The sequence below is a fragment of the Pipistrellus hanaki genome (genome assembly GCF_964339955.1).
Source record: "Pipistrellus hanaki genome assembly, chromosome: 6".
NCBI classification, from domain to species: Eukaryota; Metazoa; Chordata; class Mammalia; order Chiroptera; family Vespertilionidae; genus Pipistrellus; species Pipistrellus hanaki.
Genome location: NC_140508.1, coordinates 55444959 through 55461448, shown reverse-complemented (window position 1 = coordinate 55461448; position 16490 = coordinate 55444959). Strand labels below are relative to the sequence as shown.

The window sequence follows — 16490 nt, the reverse complement described above, 5'->3', positions numbered from 1 at the left end:
TACCCATGTCTTTATCTAGTTATCTCAGTTTTAAGCAGATTTCTAAATTTAATGCTGTCATTTATGAACTTTACCAAGGCACGGAGGATTTAATATACAAACAATTTCTCATTTACTTCATATTCAGTTATAATTCATTGCATGCCTTCTGACTTTTTTGTGTAGTAGTTTTCTATTTTTATTTTCCTGTATCTTTTTTTTTTTTTTTTTTTACTTCTATAATCATAGCTCTCTGCTCCAGGAAGTGATTTCCCTCTGTCCTTTTTCCAGTTTTAATAACAAGGATGAGTAACAAGCTCATGAATGGGCTGCTCTTCACTGAATCTGGAGGCCACGCTCTCACTTCCGGGCTGTAAAATAGATTCAATCCATTTCCCTTTCTATTTATTTGCCAACTTTTCCTCATTTGGAACAACACTTCAAGTCAAGTGACTCATTTCTTATCAAGATTTAGATCTGAGGCTACATTCAGTGCAGAACAGATAATCCCTTTAAAACACCAAGAGCAAAATCCGCCACTCGATCTTGGCTCACTTTTCCCTTAATTTAAGTGTCCTCCACTGTAACCTTCACGTGATGAGAGTAAAAACACACACTTATAAAGGAATGAGGAAGGTCTGTTGGGCTGATTGGTATTTTCATTTCCATTGAAGGCCCCCCCCCCCCCCCACTTTTTCCCATGAAACCACTAGTTCTGTTCGTTTTTAAAAATCAAGTATGTAGGTATGTGAGAGGTAGTGGATTTAGTCTAGTTTGCTAACACCTGCTCCTCAGCATAATTTCTACCTGCCCTGACAACTGTTTGAGTGATAAACAAATACACTATCATTAACTGAGACTTGCCCACCCTGCTCAGCTCAGTAGGGTTCCCACCATCATATTAGCTGCCCCCAAATGATACTTTTTAAAGCAAGAACACCCAAGGCAAATGTTGGGTTGTGGGTTTGCTTTTCTCAACTTTGCCCTGACAGATTTAGCTTTATGAGTGCTGAGGGACACAGAATGTAGACCGCTGCTGTGCTGCATTAGATCGTGGGGTTTGGTTCAGTCTGGTCTACAGGACCAGACTTTGCATTCCTTTCATTAGCAAATCCCATGGCACTCCCCGCCTCCTGCAGGGGACACTCTTCCTTTTTGGCTCGCGTTCTTGTTTTTTTTGGGGGGAGGAAGGTGTTGAGGAAGTCTGCATGTTGACTTCCACGCCACTGAGCTGAATGTCTCTCCCCGGACATCCACACCATGGCCTGCAGGCTAGCAAGGTCCACACGGCACTTGTCCCTACAAAGCTGGACACAGAGTGTAGGAGGAGGTGTGAAATCCCTGCACCTGAGAGGTGAGGGATGCTTGCTCGCTGCTTAACAATTTTCAAGAGGAAGATTCACTGAGGGAATGACAGAGCCCACTTTCCCTACTGCCGGGATCTGTGGCTTCAGTCAGGGGTTTGCTAAACGGCTTGACATGCAGAGTATTAGAGAGTGCTGGTTTGTTTAGAGAAATGCAAAAGCAATACTGAAAAAAAAATTCCCAGACCTATAAGAGGTAATGGCCATGAAGGTGGCATTTAAGTTATCTGAAAACATACAACTAAGCAAAGATCTATGCATTGCCAATCACATAGTTGCTGTGATTGGCATTGCATAGATGCTGTAGTCAGGCCCAGCTAGACGTGGGATGAGGCCAATTGATTTATTGAGGGGAGAATTTGTAAGTTTTTTTTTTTTGTTGGTTTTTATTGAAGTAACATTGGCTAATGACATTATATAAATTGAAGGTGTACAACATTATTTGATATTTGTATACTCTGTTGTGGATCACCACCCAAAGTCTAGTGTCCATCCATTACCATATATTTGATCCATTTCATTGTCTCTCAACTACTTTCTCTCAGGTAACCTCCATTCTGTTGTCTGTATCTATGAGTTTTTTCTTGTTTTGTTTTGTTCATATTTTTAAAATAATTTTTATTTTTCAATTACAATTTATATTATATTGTATTATATTATATTATATTAATTATATTATAATATGCCTCTAGTGATTAGATATTATACAATATAACTTACTAAGTGATCATCCCAATAAACCTCATACCTAACTGAAACCATAGTTATAGAATATTATTGACTATATTCCCTATATTATATTATACTTTATTGCCCCATGAGTATTCTGTTACTACCAATTTATAGTTCTTAATCCCTTCACCTTTTTCACTCAGCACCCCTCCTATCAGGCAATCATCAAAATGTTATCTATGAGCCTTTCTGTTCTACTTGTTCATTTATTCATTTTTTAAGATTCAATTGTTGATCAGTATATATTTATTGCCATTTTATTCTTATTTTTTTATCTTGTTCTTCTTAAAGCAGACCCTTTAAAATTTCATGTAATATTGGTTTAGTGGTGATGAATTTTTTTAGCTTTTACTTGTCTGGGAACTCTTTATTTCTCCTTAAATTTTAAATGATAGCCTTGCTGCATAAAGTAGTCTTGGTTGTATGTCCTTGCTTTTCATCACTTGGAATATTTTTTTGCCAACCCTTTTTGGCCTGCAAAGTTTTTGTTGAAAAATCAGCTGTCAGCCTTATGTGATCTCCCTTGTAGGAACTAACTGTTTTTCTCTTGCTGCTTTTAAGATTCTTTCTTTGTCTTTAACCTTCGGTATTTTAATTATGATGTGTCTTAGTATGGATCTCTTTGGATTCATCTTGTTTGGGACTTTGCAATTTTTGGACTTATGTATCTATTTCCTTCACCAGGGTAGATAAGTATTCCACTTACTTTTTAAAGTAGGTTTTCAATTTCTTGTGTTCTCTCTCCCCCTTCCACTCCCATGATGTGAATATTGGTACACTTTAAGTTGTCCCAGACACTCCTTATACTATCCTTATTTATTTATTTATTTATTTATTTATTTATTTATTTATTTATTTATTTTGGAGGCGGGGGAGAGGATTCTTTTTTCTTCTATTTTGATTGGGTGTTTTTACTTCCCTAGCTGGTTTGGCTCAGTAGATAGAGTGTTGGCCTGTGGACTGTAGGGTCTCAGGTTTGATTCCAGCTACAAGGGCACATGCCTGGGTTGCAGACTCGATCCCCAATGGAGGCGTACAGGAGGCAGCTGATCAATGATTCTCTCTCATCATTGATGTTTCTATCTCTCTCTCCCTCTCCCTTCCTTTCTGAACTCAATAAAAATATTTTTAAAAAGAAAAAAAAGAAAAAAAGCAGCATAGTGAAGTGGGCAATGTTTGGGGCCTAAATAACTCTGGTGGGAAATCCAGCAAAATGGGGCTGGCCCATGTGTGAGTGGGTGGATGATTGAGTTCATTGGGTACAGTTTCCTCACTGGGAAGCTGGATGTTGGCGGAGATGACAATTGATACTCCTCCTAGTCCTGAGGTTCCAAGAACCTGCATGGTCAGAGGATGCTAGCTGTTGAGCATCTCAGAATCTACTTTGAGCCACTGAGAGCTGTTCCGATGGCAGTAAAGAATTACTGTGGATTTCTGAACCATGGGTCAAGCTGATATTTGTAAAAAGAATTAGTTTGCCAATGTACTCCAACGCAAAAAGGGGAGTAAAGAGAGCAGAAATAAATTAAATATTTATTACCATTTAATCAGTCCTTCTTTCATGTTCTTCCTTTCCACTCACTTATCTCACCCAACTCCCGCAAACTTTAAGCACCAGCAAGTGTTTGGGCCCTCTGATGAAGGAACCATTGGAGACTGGCTTCTGAGGCTCTTATTTCAGTTCACTAGAACTTCAGAAGAAAACTCAGTAGGGACAACCAGCTGGTTTTGGTTTCAAGATTACAGTGAGCAAGGCCCCTGTATGTCCCATAGTTGCCTTGACATTATACTAGTAAAGCTACCTTCTTTCCCCAGCCTATCCCATTCCAAAAATTCATCCCCAAGGCGGGATGATTTCTCTGAGGGGCTCAAAGACCTTACCAGCCAAATCTCCAAGCCAGTCCTGACCTCTCACAGAGATAATGAGTATTTATTAGGATGCAATTAACTTGCTGCTCAAATATGTCATCATAGAATAGTAAGAGAGAAGTTACAGCCTGTAGTAATAGTTAACTTACTAGGAACTGAGTTTTATTGTTCTTTTCTGTCAGCATTTGAAATAACGTTTCTGCACCCCTTTATTTTGACAGAACACTCCTGCAAGTCTAACCTGTCAGCTATCTATGGCTTATCTTGTTAGGCATCCTTAATCTTCCTTTGTTCTGTTTTCCATTTCTGGAAGACCAAAAGCGAAGAGAAGCAACATGTGATAAATCTGGGACCAACTCCCAACCCAGCCACTCACTGGCTTGTGTACTCAATCTCTTTGACCATCACTTTCCTAAAATCTGTAAAATCAGGGCCAATTCCTACTTTGCAGGATTAATTAAAGGAATTTTAAGTAACCAGGAGAGGGTGCCTTACCCATATCAGGTCCTTAGTTAGTGGCGGTCTTTCTCAGCAATTCTTCTTTGCATCTGCAGTAATAGGAAACTCTGACCCACTAGCCAAATGTCTATTGGCCTTCCTCCAAATACCTGTGAAGTACAAGTGTCCCACGCAATTATACAGCAGGCTCTGATGGCCCACGCTGGAGCTGAAGGTTCAGGAGTCCTTTTCATTAAAAGGTTCAGTGCCTAATCATAGAAGGACATTGTTTGGCAGGGCCAGACAATGACGCAGTCAGAGAATCATCAGGCTTGCTGAGAGTTCTCTGTGCCCACAGAATAACACGAATAGGAAGAGAGCCAAGAGGAAGGGGCCAGCGAGGAGAGACCAATGTGAGGGATGTGATGGTTCAGCTCCCCAATGAGCAAGATTTCTTTCCTCGGAATTGAAAGCATTTGTGTACAGTTCATATAATAAAGGATTCATTATTATAAAAACCACAAGGAGAAAATAATGGCGTTCTTCTGAGACGGTATGTGTGCTGGCAGACACTCTTAGTTCTGAGTGGCATCATTACATCTGGCTTTTGCCTACAATTCCTTTTTAGTAGGGAGGGTACGAATTATAAATGTTAAACAAATAATACGCATTTTTAAAACATTAAAACCAAACAAACAAAAAAACCAAACATAAACTATATCCTTAGTACATGTGCACCATATTAATATAAGCTCAGAATGAATGCTGCGGATTTCAAACTCATAAAACTCTCTTCTTCTAAATGATTTTTTTCTGATTTGAGCACATCTCTCCAAATACAAAGATGCTGTGAGGCCTTATTTATTTTGCACAGAAAGCTATTTCATTAACAATTCTTGTCCTGCTTTTGCTTTTATGATTCTCCACAATGTTTGGGAAACTTGGCATAATAAGGCATTCAGGGCTGGGATTTGTATTTGGGGATCTAAATTACTCATTAACAATAACAAAAAAAAAAATCTCATCATTTAGTAAATGCCCTTTATAATAAGAAAAAAACTTAATAAAGTGTTTTCTGTGTTTAACTTTGTTCTAGACACTAGAGTGCTATTGTGTAACATCCAAATAACTAACCAAGGATGTTAACTCTTAAAGTTTTGCTGCTTTTGAGGGCATTCTAATTATAGAAATGTATTTGAATCATCAGCTTTACTGTTATAGCCAAATCATTCTCCTGGGTTTATGGGAACACATGCCACCAGGCAGTAGATTAATAACTATGAAAAAACCACATAAAAAGGTCACTGCAAATCCCAGATCAAAACCTGTGGCTTTCTGGGTTTTGTAGTCTACCAGCTTACCGAAGTTTATCTTTGGTAACGTGATCTTTATGGCAACGCCACTGAGCTCTGGGCACTTGTGATCATTCCAACAGCCCAGAAGTACCCCACACTTGCCTGCAATGCCAGCCTTCACGTAACAAGCATGTGTCTGTTTGAACAGATAAGCCTTCCTTCGTTGATGTACATGGCGGGAAAATACGACGGTGAAGGAAACTCTTTTGTTCTCCTAAAATGTTGGGAAAACAGACTGGCTTGGAGCCTGGACCACAGCACTTGGGAGGGCTCCTTATGGAGAACCACAGCAGAAAGGAATGCTCCTTGCTGGGGAATTCTTCTGGCCATCTGCACTGTCATTCCTGCAGCGTTTCAGTTATTCCCTCCAGCCAGCTAACCGTCCCGACCCATGCACACACACACACACACACACACACACACACACACACACACACACCGCCCCGTCCCCAGTCTTCTTACTCTCACCCTGGGCTGGAAACGGGGCCACACAGGGGACGCTGAGCTCGGGCACTGGGGACCATATTGTCAGCTACTCTGGACTTCCGTAGAACACGCAAGGAGTTAACCGGAGCGATTCTGGCTTCACTTGGCCCCGGACTTTTTTTGTATAATAAAGACTTGGACACGGGAAAATACATTCAGAATGTGAGCCAAGAATTAAGTTCAAGGGGAGGTAGTTCAAGAGGGAAAACCAGTGGAAAGGCCTGGGACCTTCAGGCACATTCTGCCTGTGGCCTGCTGAATTACAGATGTGCTGTTTGGGCCAGGATTTTTTTTGTTTGTTTTTTTGTTTTTTTGTGTGTGTTTTTTTTATAAGCTAGATCTCTTGGTGGTAAGGGGCAAAATCTGCTTCACTTCCTGCACTAGAATCTTATCCGCTCTGCCGATCCGTTCCCTTCCCCTTCCTACCCCACCCCCGCCAATGGCAGCAGAGTCCCCAGTCTCTGGAAAGTAATGCTAAGCAAACAAACACTACAAAGGCTGCTAACAGGAGGATATCTCTCTCGAATGTTTTTTTTGTGTGACCATCTCTAGGTTCAAGGAGGAGGAGCCCCCCAGCTACGTGAGCCAGCAGGGTCTCTTTGTAGTAGGCATTCCTGTGTCCTCCCAGCGGAGGGCAGAGAGGGAAAGATAAAACAGAATTCTTTATTAAGAATACGTCTGGGAGCAGGGAGAAAAAACAAGACAGAAAAGTGTGTCAAGTGGGAAGGGAGGTCAGATGGTGCCATCTGATATTGATTAAATGCTGATACAGTCAGCGGTGAGCAATGCACATTGTGAGGAAGTGACTGTTCTTCAGAATGGGAACCAGTGACAGCAGTCTGCGAGTGGATGTGCACAAATGCCACGTGCACAAGATGTCCAATGGCAAACACACAGCGCACACGGAGAGAGGAAGACAGCCCTGCATTGGGAGTAGCTTCTGATTCTGCTTTATCTCTCCGGCCTCACTTTCCCCATCCATAACACAATGTCACTTAACCAGACGCCCTCAGCAAACACATCGGTCAACAGAGCCAAATTATCAACAGGACAACGATTGAAATTTCTTTTGAGAGCCAAATTTTTTAAACTTAAACATTGTTATTAACTTAATTAGGGTACTCCTAAGCCGGCCTTTGCTAAAAACTCAAGGGGCTGCTGAAACTGGTTTGGCTCAGTGGTAGAGCGTCTGCCTGTGGACTGAAAGGTCCCAGGTTCGATTCCAGTCAAGGACATGTACCTGGGTTGTGGGCACATCCCCAGTGGGGGGAGGGGGGGATGTAGGAGGCAGCTGATTGATGATTCTCTCTCATCAATGTTTCTAACTCTCTATCCCTCTTTTTTCCTCTCTGTAAAAAATATATATAAAAAAAATAAAAATAAATTTAAAAAAACCTCAATGGGCCAAAAAGCTGCATGTGACTCGTGAGCTGTGGTTTGCCGACCACTGCTGTAAGCAACCTTCTAGTCCCAGACCTTATTCTCTACCATAATCTCTGCTCTGATTAGATCTTCTGAGGTTCATCTAACAGAACATAATAGCCCTGGAGAGGTGTAAAGAACCCACCATGGTCCTAAAATCCAAAAGGAATGACACACCCCGGTCAACCATAAATTTACGCCCAGCCCTTCACCCTCCTGTGGCATCTCTATGTCTGTTATCCTCCTGGGTTTTACAGTTGCTACCAAAGCAAGTTTATTGTTTCTGAACATGAAATGTGGTATGTTGATGGGTCTACCTGTACTTCTCTCTCTCCCAATTCCAAAAATATATTCACTCTAACTGGAGGCGAGGAGTCTTTGTTTCATTCTAAACTGCCAGGTTATGAAGAGCCCAAGAGCTGATGATTGTGTGTGTGTGTGTGTGTGTGTGTGTGTGTGTGTGTATTCATCCTTTAGTGCAGGGTACACTGTGGAGTGTTTTTGTTGTTTTCTTTTCAGCATTGTCGTGAGGAGAGCAGGATTTCAGAACAGATGAGGCTGGATTCCAGCAGGAGTGAAAGGGGAAGCTTGTGCTGAGATGGAAGAATCTCGCTCTAGGATGGTGGCAGGGGAAACGGAGAGGAAAGATGGACCAGAGAGAGGCACCACAGCATAGTGGAGAAGTCATGACTTTTGGAGTCAGACCCGGGTTTGAATTCTGGCTGTGGTGTCTATGGGATGTCATGTCAGCCCTCACTACCTTTCCTCCTTGAAGGGTTATTAGTGTGTGGATTAAAGTCACTGTGGCAAGTGCCTGGTACAATGTAAGCAGTGAGTGGACATCAGTAAGCTGTGGATGAGATGATCATGATAAAAAAAAAACATTCCACAGCAAGATTAGCAGGGCCTGCTGACTGGCTGAGTTGGAGATAAAGGAAAAGAGAAGACTTCAGGGTGTCTTTGAGTGTAAGCACCTGGAGGGATAAGAGAGCAGTCATTTTTAGATTGGATGGAAATAAAGTTGGGTGAATGTTTGCGATATGGTTTGGCAGGGCTAGGACAAGGTTGGTTTTGGACATGAGAGGTGGTGCTGAGGCCTCCAGGTGGCAATTAAAAGAGGATGGAAAGGAAAAGATGTCAAAGAAATGGGAAAACTGTGATGCATAGAAGCTGATTTACTCTAGATTTGCTCAAACAATGAGTCTGATTTTACAGCTTCACCTTCAAGGAATTGGCTAACCAAAGGTTGATCCAGCATGGTCATCTTCTAAATCAGATCTTTGCTCCTCAAAGTGTGTTCCTCTAACCAGGCATCACCTGGATCTTAGGTATAATAGAATCTTACCTCCTATCTCAGACCTGCTGAATCAGGCCTGCATTGGAACAACAGGATTTGTAAGCCCTTACAGTTCGGTAGAGAAGCACAGTTCTAAAGTATGGTCCTCAGACCAGAAGGACCAGCATCCTCTGGGAACGTGTTAGAAGTCCAGATTCTCGGGTGCCTTCTCAGACTCCTGCATTAGAAATGCTGGGCTTTAGCGAACTCCTCACGTGAGTCTGATGCACCTGAGTTTGAGAGTCACTGCTCTGAGTCAGGGGACAGATTGAGCCCCTTCCTGTTGGGTCTCTGGCCCAGAACAACACAGGGATTGGTTAAATTTGAATCATTGCTCTATCTTGTTAAATTCTAAGTTAAATTCAAATCATTGCTCTATGCTGCTTCTCTCATCATTTTGTATTAAACACAGCTGAAGAACTCTTTTCGCTGAAGCAGGGCACTGTGGGTAAAATTATAAACCCAAGGAGAGACACTTCGGCTGTGGCTTAATCCTCACGACCAATCTATCAAAAGTTGCTGAGCGCTGTTATGGAAGATGAACCCTTCACGTGCTGCTGCCCCTGGGGGACGCTGTTAGGAGACGCACAGGAAAGCAGGCCGGGGAAAGCAGGGGTCTGCCGGTGCTCCTCACAATGTGATTTTCACATTAAAATGTCCACAGTCTCTGTCTTCTGTGTTTCCAATCAACCCGAGGGGAAAGGTCCCTGTTTTGGGTTTCTGGAGTCACTTGCAGAAGTGATGGTGGTTTCTCATTTAGATTAGACTATTTTTCAAAAAGTTGAACTGTGAGCAGTCAAAATTTACCTCTTCTCACCAAAAAGATCTGTTTCTAGTTATTTCATAATTCATATTTAAATAGCTGTGATAATTTACATAAGGGTCTGTTTACTGTATAAGTATAATACATAAAAATGGTTATATATGGAGCATTTTAATCTTAAAGTTACCTATGTTTTCTGCTATAGGCTACTGTACCCTTAGAGCTAGTGGCTTGATAGTACACCAGTTCAAGAGCAGGGGTGGGATCATAATTTGTAGTGCTTACCAATTTCCATGGTGTAAATACTACCTCCAAAACTGATTTCAAGCTATCAAGAGTTTAACAATCAGCTCCCCAAATTCCTAAAAATTTAGCAAGAGCAAACCAGTAGCAACTAGTTGTAACATACCACTGAAACAAACATCTTCAAACGACAAGTCACTTTTTTTTTTTGGGGGGGGGGGTAGGGGGTTGGTCGTGTTTGAATTGCTATAGGTATTGGGGTATTTTAAATCTTTTGTCATGTAGAGATTTATATTGAAATTATAATTATAATTATCAGTGGAATTTGGTTCAAAACTATTCTATGAGACAAAGTTATGTGTTATTTTCAAGTCATATTAAATACAGTTATGCCCTAACCGGTTTGGCTCAGTGGATAGAGCGTCGGCCTGTGGACTGAAGGGTCCCAGGTTCAATTCCGGTCCAGGGCATGTACCTTGGTTTCGGGCACATCCCCATTAGGGGTTGTGCAGGAGGCAGCTGATCGATGTTTCTCTCTCATTGATGTTTCTAACTTTCCTTCTCCCTTCCTCTCTGCAAAAAATCAATAAAATATATTTAAAAAATAAACACAGTTATAACAGCATGGTAATATTTAAAGTGCTTGTAGTGCTAAAGAGGTATGTTTAATTTTAAGATACCACTCATCCCATAGTAAGGCATATGTAAAAAATTATTTTTAATCATAATATTTAAACCAGAATGCAAAAAGATACTTTTCTAAGTTAATTTTCTGGTCATTATTATAAAATTTGACTTCTCTTACAGGTATTCAGGAAGGAACCCAATGTACCAAATGTAAAAACAACTGGGCACTGAAGTTTTCTATCATATTATTATACATTTTGTGTGCCTTGCTAACAATCACAGTGGCCATTCTGGGATACAAAGGTAAGTAATCTTTCCTTTTTCTTCCAGATAGTAACTGTTCCTTCGTTAACATGATAAAAACCCATGTGTACCAGTTTGAAGTGTTTCATGAATACAACTCAGATGCAAAACTAAGCAACACCCTAAGTTCCGCCTTTGTGTCTTCAGCTTCTTGTAGCTGTGAGATCTGGAAAGAGAGAGTAATAATTCCTTTTGACTCATTTTAGCAATAATAACGATGTCCCTCTCTGAATCATAAAGATTTTTCCTACCTATTTCCAGCTACTCCCTCTTCCTCTATCAGCTTCATCTTATCTCTGAATCCTGTGGAAACTCCGGAGTCAGCACACGGGAAAACAATATTGAAGAGGAGAAGCCAAACACTCAGATCTCCGGAGATATGACTTATTTCACCCAGGGACTGGCCAACTGATTCCCCTTTTCTCTCCTCAGCACATTTACTGTGGTCACTGTTGTTTAGATAGCGCCATAAAAATATTGCCCTGTAGAAATCAAACACTGAGACAGCACCACCCCTCAATTACACTGTGTACGGTATAAATTAGGCAGTCTGTCAGTGTGCCCGATTTCAGATCACTGGAGGCTTTTTGCCTGGATCCTCCAGACTCGCAGACAAAGTGGGTTTCCCCTTCCCAAACCCCGTACCCAGTCCGGACACCACAGGTAGAAGGTGTCGTGATACAGAACCATGGCGTGCATCAACGCTTTTATAGAAAACAGCCAGGGGAGCCTTCCTGACAAAGACACGTGAGACAGAGATGGGGGTCTGCTGATCTTCAGAACCTTCACTCAGCTACCATCTCAGCCTTCCCTCGGGAGTGACAGGTTAGCAGTGGAGAATCCCACACATTCCCTCTCATTTCCTTGGCCTGTAGACTTGGCCTAGCAAGAGAAAGAGTCAACGTAAACTCCCTCCAGTTTGTACTCCTCCCACCTCTCTCCCAGTGTTTAGTGGTTTCCAGAGAAAACAGTGTATTGGAATGAGAATGGGTTTTGGTCCTAGATTGGTTATTGATTTTTTTTCCCATTCGTAATACAATTGTGAGCGTGTATGAAGTGCTGACTGTCGTGCCAAGCATCATGCTAAGTGCTCTGCATGGCTGTGTAACCTGGGTATGCATCATAACCTCTAAGAGTTTCCGATTTCCTACATGTAAGCCAGCAATTATAATGCCACCTTTTAAGATGATTGGGATGAGCAAAGGTGATGTAATTAAACCACCTGTCCTATAGTCAGTCCCAGTAGGTAAGGGGCTGTATTTCCGTATTCCTTCTTTCTTTATAACTGCGTTTATACAATATGTTAAAAAATACTTAGTGTAGTCAAAAGTCGTCTCTCCTTCCCCCCGCTCCCCCAGGGACATATTCATGAAAAAGGTAGGTGCTTCCTGCAGTATGCTGACTGATGAATTTGAGCAATGGCAATCTGGAAAATCACCAGGTCACTGTATCCATTTGTGAGGAGTTACTCTACCCTGGGATTATCAGAGTGATTAAGTGCAAGGGCCGGATAAGGTGAAGGAGAGAACCGAGTGGGGGGACAGGAGGGCTTTTATGCCCTAAGTAATCCAGACTGTCCTCCTTCCTAGGTTATTTTGCTCATTACTCACTTCTCCATGGCTTTTGCCAGCAAACCCAGATAAAGGAGGAACTTGGAATCAAACAACCCTTTAATGAATATCTTGAGGGCTCAGTACTGTGTGATATGAGAGTAAACATTTTCTACTTGAAAGGGAGATGAGAAAGGTTTGAAGAGCTTATCGCCATATGATATTTTATAATTTTTACTTCTGCAAGGAAATACAGTCTAGGATCTTTATACCTTCAGAATTATATAGGAAGAGTCAAAGAAGAGGGGTTTTTTTCTTTTATTTTTAAATTTCTTTATTGATTAAGGTATTACATATGTGTCCTTATTCCCCCTTGCCCCCCCCCTTTTCTTTCCTTTTTACTTTTTTAAATATTTTTTATTGATTTTTCACAGAGAGGAAGAGAGAGGGATAGAGAGCTAGAAACATCGATGAGAGAGAGAATCATCGATCACCTGCCTCCTGCATACCCCTCACCAGGGATGCGCCCGCAACCAAGGCACATGCCCCCGACCGGAATCGAACCTGGGACCCTTCAGTCCCCAGGCCAACGCTCCATCCACTGAGCCAAACCGGCCCTGGCCGTTTCTTTCCTTTTTAAAGCACAAATATTTTCTGCATTATAACATTGGAAAGCCCTTGTCAGCTCTGGTTTGCTTTGTGTGTTGGTCCATTTGCCTGGAAAACCTTTTCTCTACTCTCCACCTAAATGTCTCCTCCTTTCCCTTCGCGTCTCACACATACTGCGAGAAGCCCTGAGGGCTGTGTTAGGTCCCCTGGTTCTTCCTATGGCACCTTTTATTTACTTTAGCCCTTGCCACACTGTGTCATCAGGGCCAGTGGGCTTGTCTGTCTGCCCTCCCAAACTGTAAGCTCCCTGAAGAAGAGAGACTACCTTTTAGTTAGTGTATCTCCCGCCAGCACCTAGCCTCATGGTACTTAATAGGAACCCAATACATTTTACTGGATGAATTAGTGAGAGGATGGACGGTGAATGAATTGTGGACTAGAACTGACTTCTGTTAAGGTAATCAGTCAATGCCCAAGGACCTCTAAGCCAGTCTGCTCTGAGGGAATTGCAGTAATTTGAAGGCCTACCTAGAAGCCTGAACCGCTGGAGATTGGGTTGGCCTGCCCTGGAGGCTGACCAGCATGAAGGGGGAAGAGACTGAGGGAGCAAGAGAAGAGGAGGCAAAGTGATGACCGTCTGACTGGTCTTTCACCTCCTTCAAAGCCCTTATCCCTCAGGCCTCTACTGACAAAAATAAGATAAAACAACATGCGATTTTGGTTTCCAAGCCCAGCCGTAATGAACGAGAATGTTGATATTTTCCAGATGTGTTTTCTCTGGTACAGTGAATCCTCTTTCTTGCTGATAAGATGCTGGTGACTCCACATTGTAAGAGGCATAAAGATAAGACTCGGTTTTCCTTTCACACATCTCCCTTTGAAGTCTAGAGAAACTCTATTTTTAAAAGAGAGAGAAAGAAAGAAAAAAATATTCCATGAAAGACAATATTTCTCTGAAGGAGGATTTGAAAAGAAGGAAAATAGAAACCCCTTATTTGTCAGCATTAGCAAAGGCAATCCATGGTTTCCTCAAAATGTTCTTGACTTCTTTTTGTCACTTACACAGCTGCCAGTTAGGATGTCACTTAAGTTCCTTCTAGAGAATCTGCTGAGTCAGTCAGAGGACTGCTGAGTCACCCAGGAGCTGTGACCATGAGGCTCGTCAGCTGCTTTCTAGAAAGCAAGTTCTTGGATGGTTACAGCATGGTCCTCTGCCCTGGGCTTTCTATCACCCGTCAATGGAGCTTCTGTGGCGGAAGCCAGCTCTGAAGTTCATAGGTCATGTTTCTTCCAGAACATTCCCTGAATCCTATTCATTTGTCCTGCCTTGAAGGCATTCATCTGGAAGGTAAAAAAAAAAAAGGACAGAAATCTGAGTCTTTCAGTAAGGCTCTCCTTTAACTCAACATTCCTAGTCGTAGAATGTCTACCTTGCTGCTAAACGCTGCCCAAGTAGCAGTGACAAAGCAAACTTTCAAAATGTGCATTAAATGTGCACAAATGTACACACGTAGCTGTTGCTAGAGTCTAGGATAGTACCCTACAACCAGATTGTCTGTATTTTTGTAATGAAATCTGAAATAGTGTTCAAAATAGAAATGTCTCAATTGAATTCCAGGAAGTGTGGTTGGTATTACTGGGAAGTCGCAGGTACCAATGAGGGGCGGGGTTTCCCCTCAGTACCACAGCCAGCTGGTGTAGACTCTCGTGAACACCAGGCAGGAGCTGTGCTCTGCTTCTGTTCCCTGTCCTCAGACTGGGCCATGAGCTTGTATTCTCACTGTGTACACTGTGTCACATACAGAGCGATGCTTAGTAAACATCTGAGGATGATGACTATAAAGAGAAGACAAACAAAACATAATCTTTCCCCTCCAGGGATTTTTCTTGAAAAAGGAATACTAGCCCTAACCGGTTTGGCTCAGTGGATAGAGCGTCTGTCTGTGGGCTAAAAGGTCCCCGGTTCAATTTTGGTCAAGGGCGTATACTTTGATTGCAAGCACATCCCCAGCAGGAGGTATGAAGGAAGTAGCTGATTGATGTTTCTAACTCTCTATCCCTTACTCTTCCTCTCTAAAAAAAATCAATAAATATATTTTTTAAAAAAAGAAAAAAGAATACTAAATCAGAGGCAATGTGGACTTACAGAGAAAGCAGGGATTGTGGAGTTAGATCTCATAGTCACTTAGTCACTTACAAGCTGTGTAACTCTGGCCCAGTCACTGAATATATCTGAGCCGCAACTTCTTCATCTGTAAAATAGAAGTTGTGAAGATTAACTGCATTGATGGTGCCGTGCATCTTGCAAAGAACAGGCACTCAATAAATAGAGGCTGTTATTATTGCCATTCAGATAAAAAAAAAAATTCAGTTGGTATGGTATGGAATCAAATAATTAGATAAGGCTTAGCACAATGGGGTGACAAGACTTGGAGTGGACCTTAAAAGATGGGTGAAATCAAGACAAGAGTAAAGGAGGTTGGCAGCCCAGGCCAAAGGATGATACCATAATCCTTTTGTAGAAAAGGTATTGTCAGATTATCCTGGTGAATTAGGCTTTGGGTACTTGAAGAGGGACAACTCTCCAGCTATAACAGCTAAAGCACTGATGATCTGAAAAAAAATTCTGTTAAGAAACAATCTCCAAGAAAGAGGAGCCTATGAAAAATCAGACTGCTAGTAACCCTTCTATGTTTCATGTTTGTTTTCCTCACATGAGAACAGTCTACCAGCTGAGGTCTACAGCTACAGACTCAGAGTTCCGAGGGTAAGGAAGGATGGCTCCTTAGAATTTGTGCTACTAAGTTGGGAGTGAAAACCAACGAAAATGCTGTGTGCTTTTACAGCAACTGTTGGTTCTGGATCTCCGTCAGCATAGTATTTTTATGCAGAAGCAAGCTGCCAGCTTTGCAACTCTAAAGTGTGTAGGAGCTTTATGCCCAGATCCTGTTTTTAAACACAGACACACGCCCCAGTGCATGGAACCAGTTCATTAGCACTTGTGCAAGCACAAGTTACTTCCTTGCTGCACCGGAGAGAAAATTAACAGATTTTGTTTTTAATGAACATGTATTTTTATTCTACAGGAATCTGCATTATCTGTGTGTGCTAGTTCTGTGTTTTTTAAAACTAAAATGGAAGAAAAATTGGAAAGGCTAGAAAATGACTGCCTGTTAGCATTTTTAGAGGTTTCTTTGGCTTCCAGGAAAAAAAAAAGGCAAGACTTAAGATCTTGTGTGTGGTTTGAGGACAGACGGAGGCATGTGTTTTGATTTGAGGATCAGAAGTGAACCTAAACTTATAAACATTCCCTATCTTATTTTGTAATAGTTTAGCTTTGTGAAAATGCAGAGGAAACATTTTGTTGTTCAGAGTTTCCAGGGATTTAGGAGTATGGATGCCCATCAGACAACC

The 16490-nt window shown here is 41.7% G+C and overlaps 1 protein-coding gene and 1 long non-coding RNA gene across 2 annotated transcripts in view; one reads left to right on the top strand and one right to left on the bottom strand.

The window, feature by feature from the left end:
* The window catches only part of LOC311624643, an 80211-nt gene that overhangs the window by 10521 nt on the left and 53200 nt on the right, over window positions 1-16490 (bottom strand). The window contains exon 4 of the long non-coding RNA XR_014795365.1: window positions 4440-4552. This is a non-coding gene — a long non-coding RNA (uncharacterized lncRNA). The remainder of the gene's footprint in view (window positions 1-4439; window positions 4553-16490) is intronic.
* The window catches only part of COLEC12 (collectin subfamily member 12), a 161889-nt gene that overhangs the window by 120272 nt on the left and 25127 nt on the right, over window positions 1-16490 (top strand). The window contains exon 3 of the mRNA XM_084888114.1: window positions 10795-10917. Within this exon, the coding sequence (XP_084744240.1) occupies window positions 10795-10917 (123 nt within the window). The remainder of the gene's footprint in view (window positions 1-10794; window positions 10918-16490) is intronic.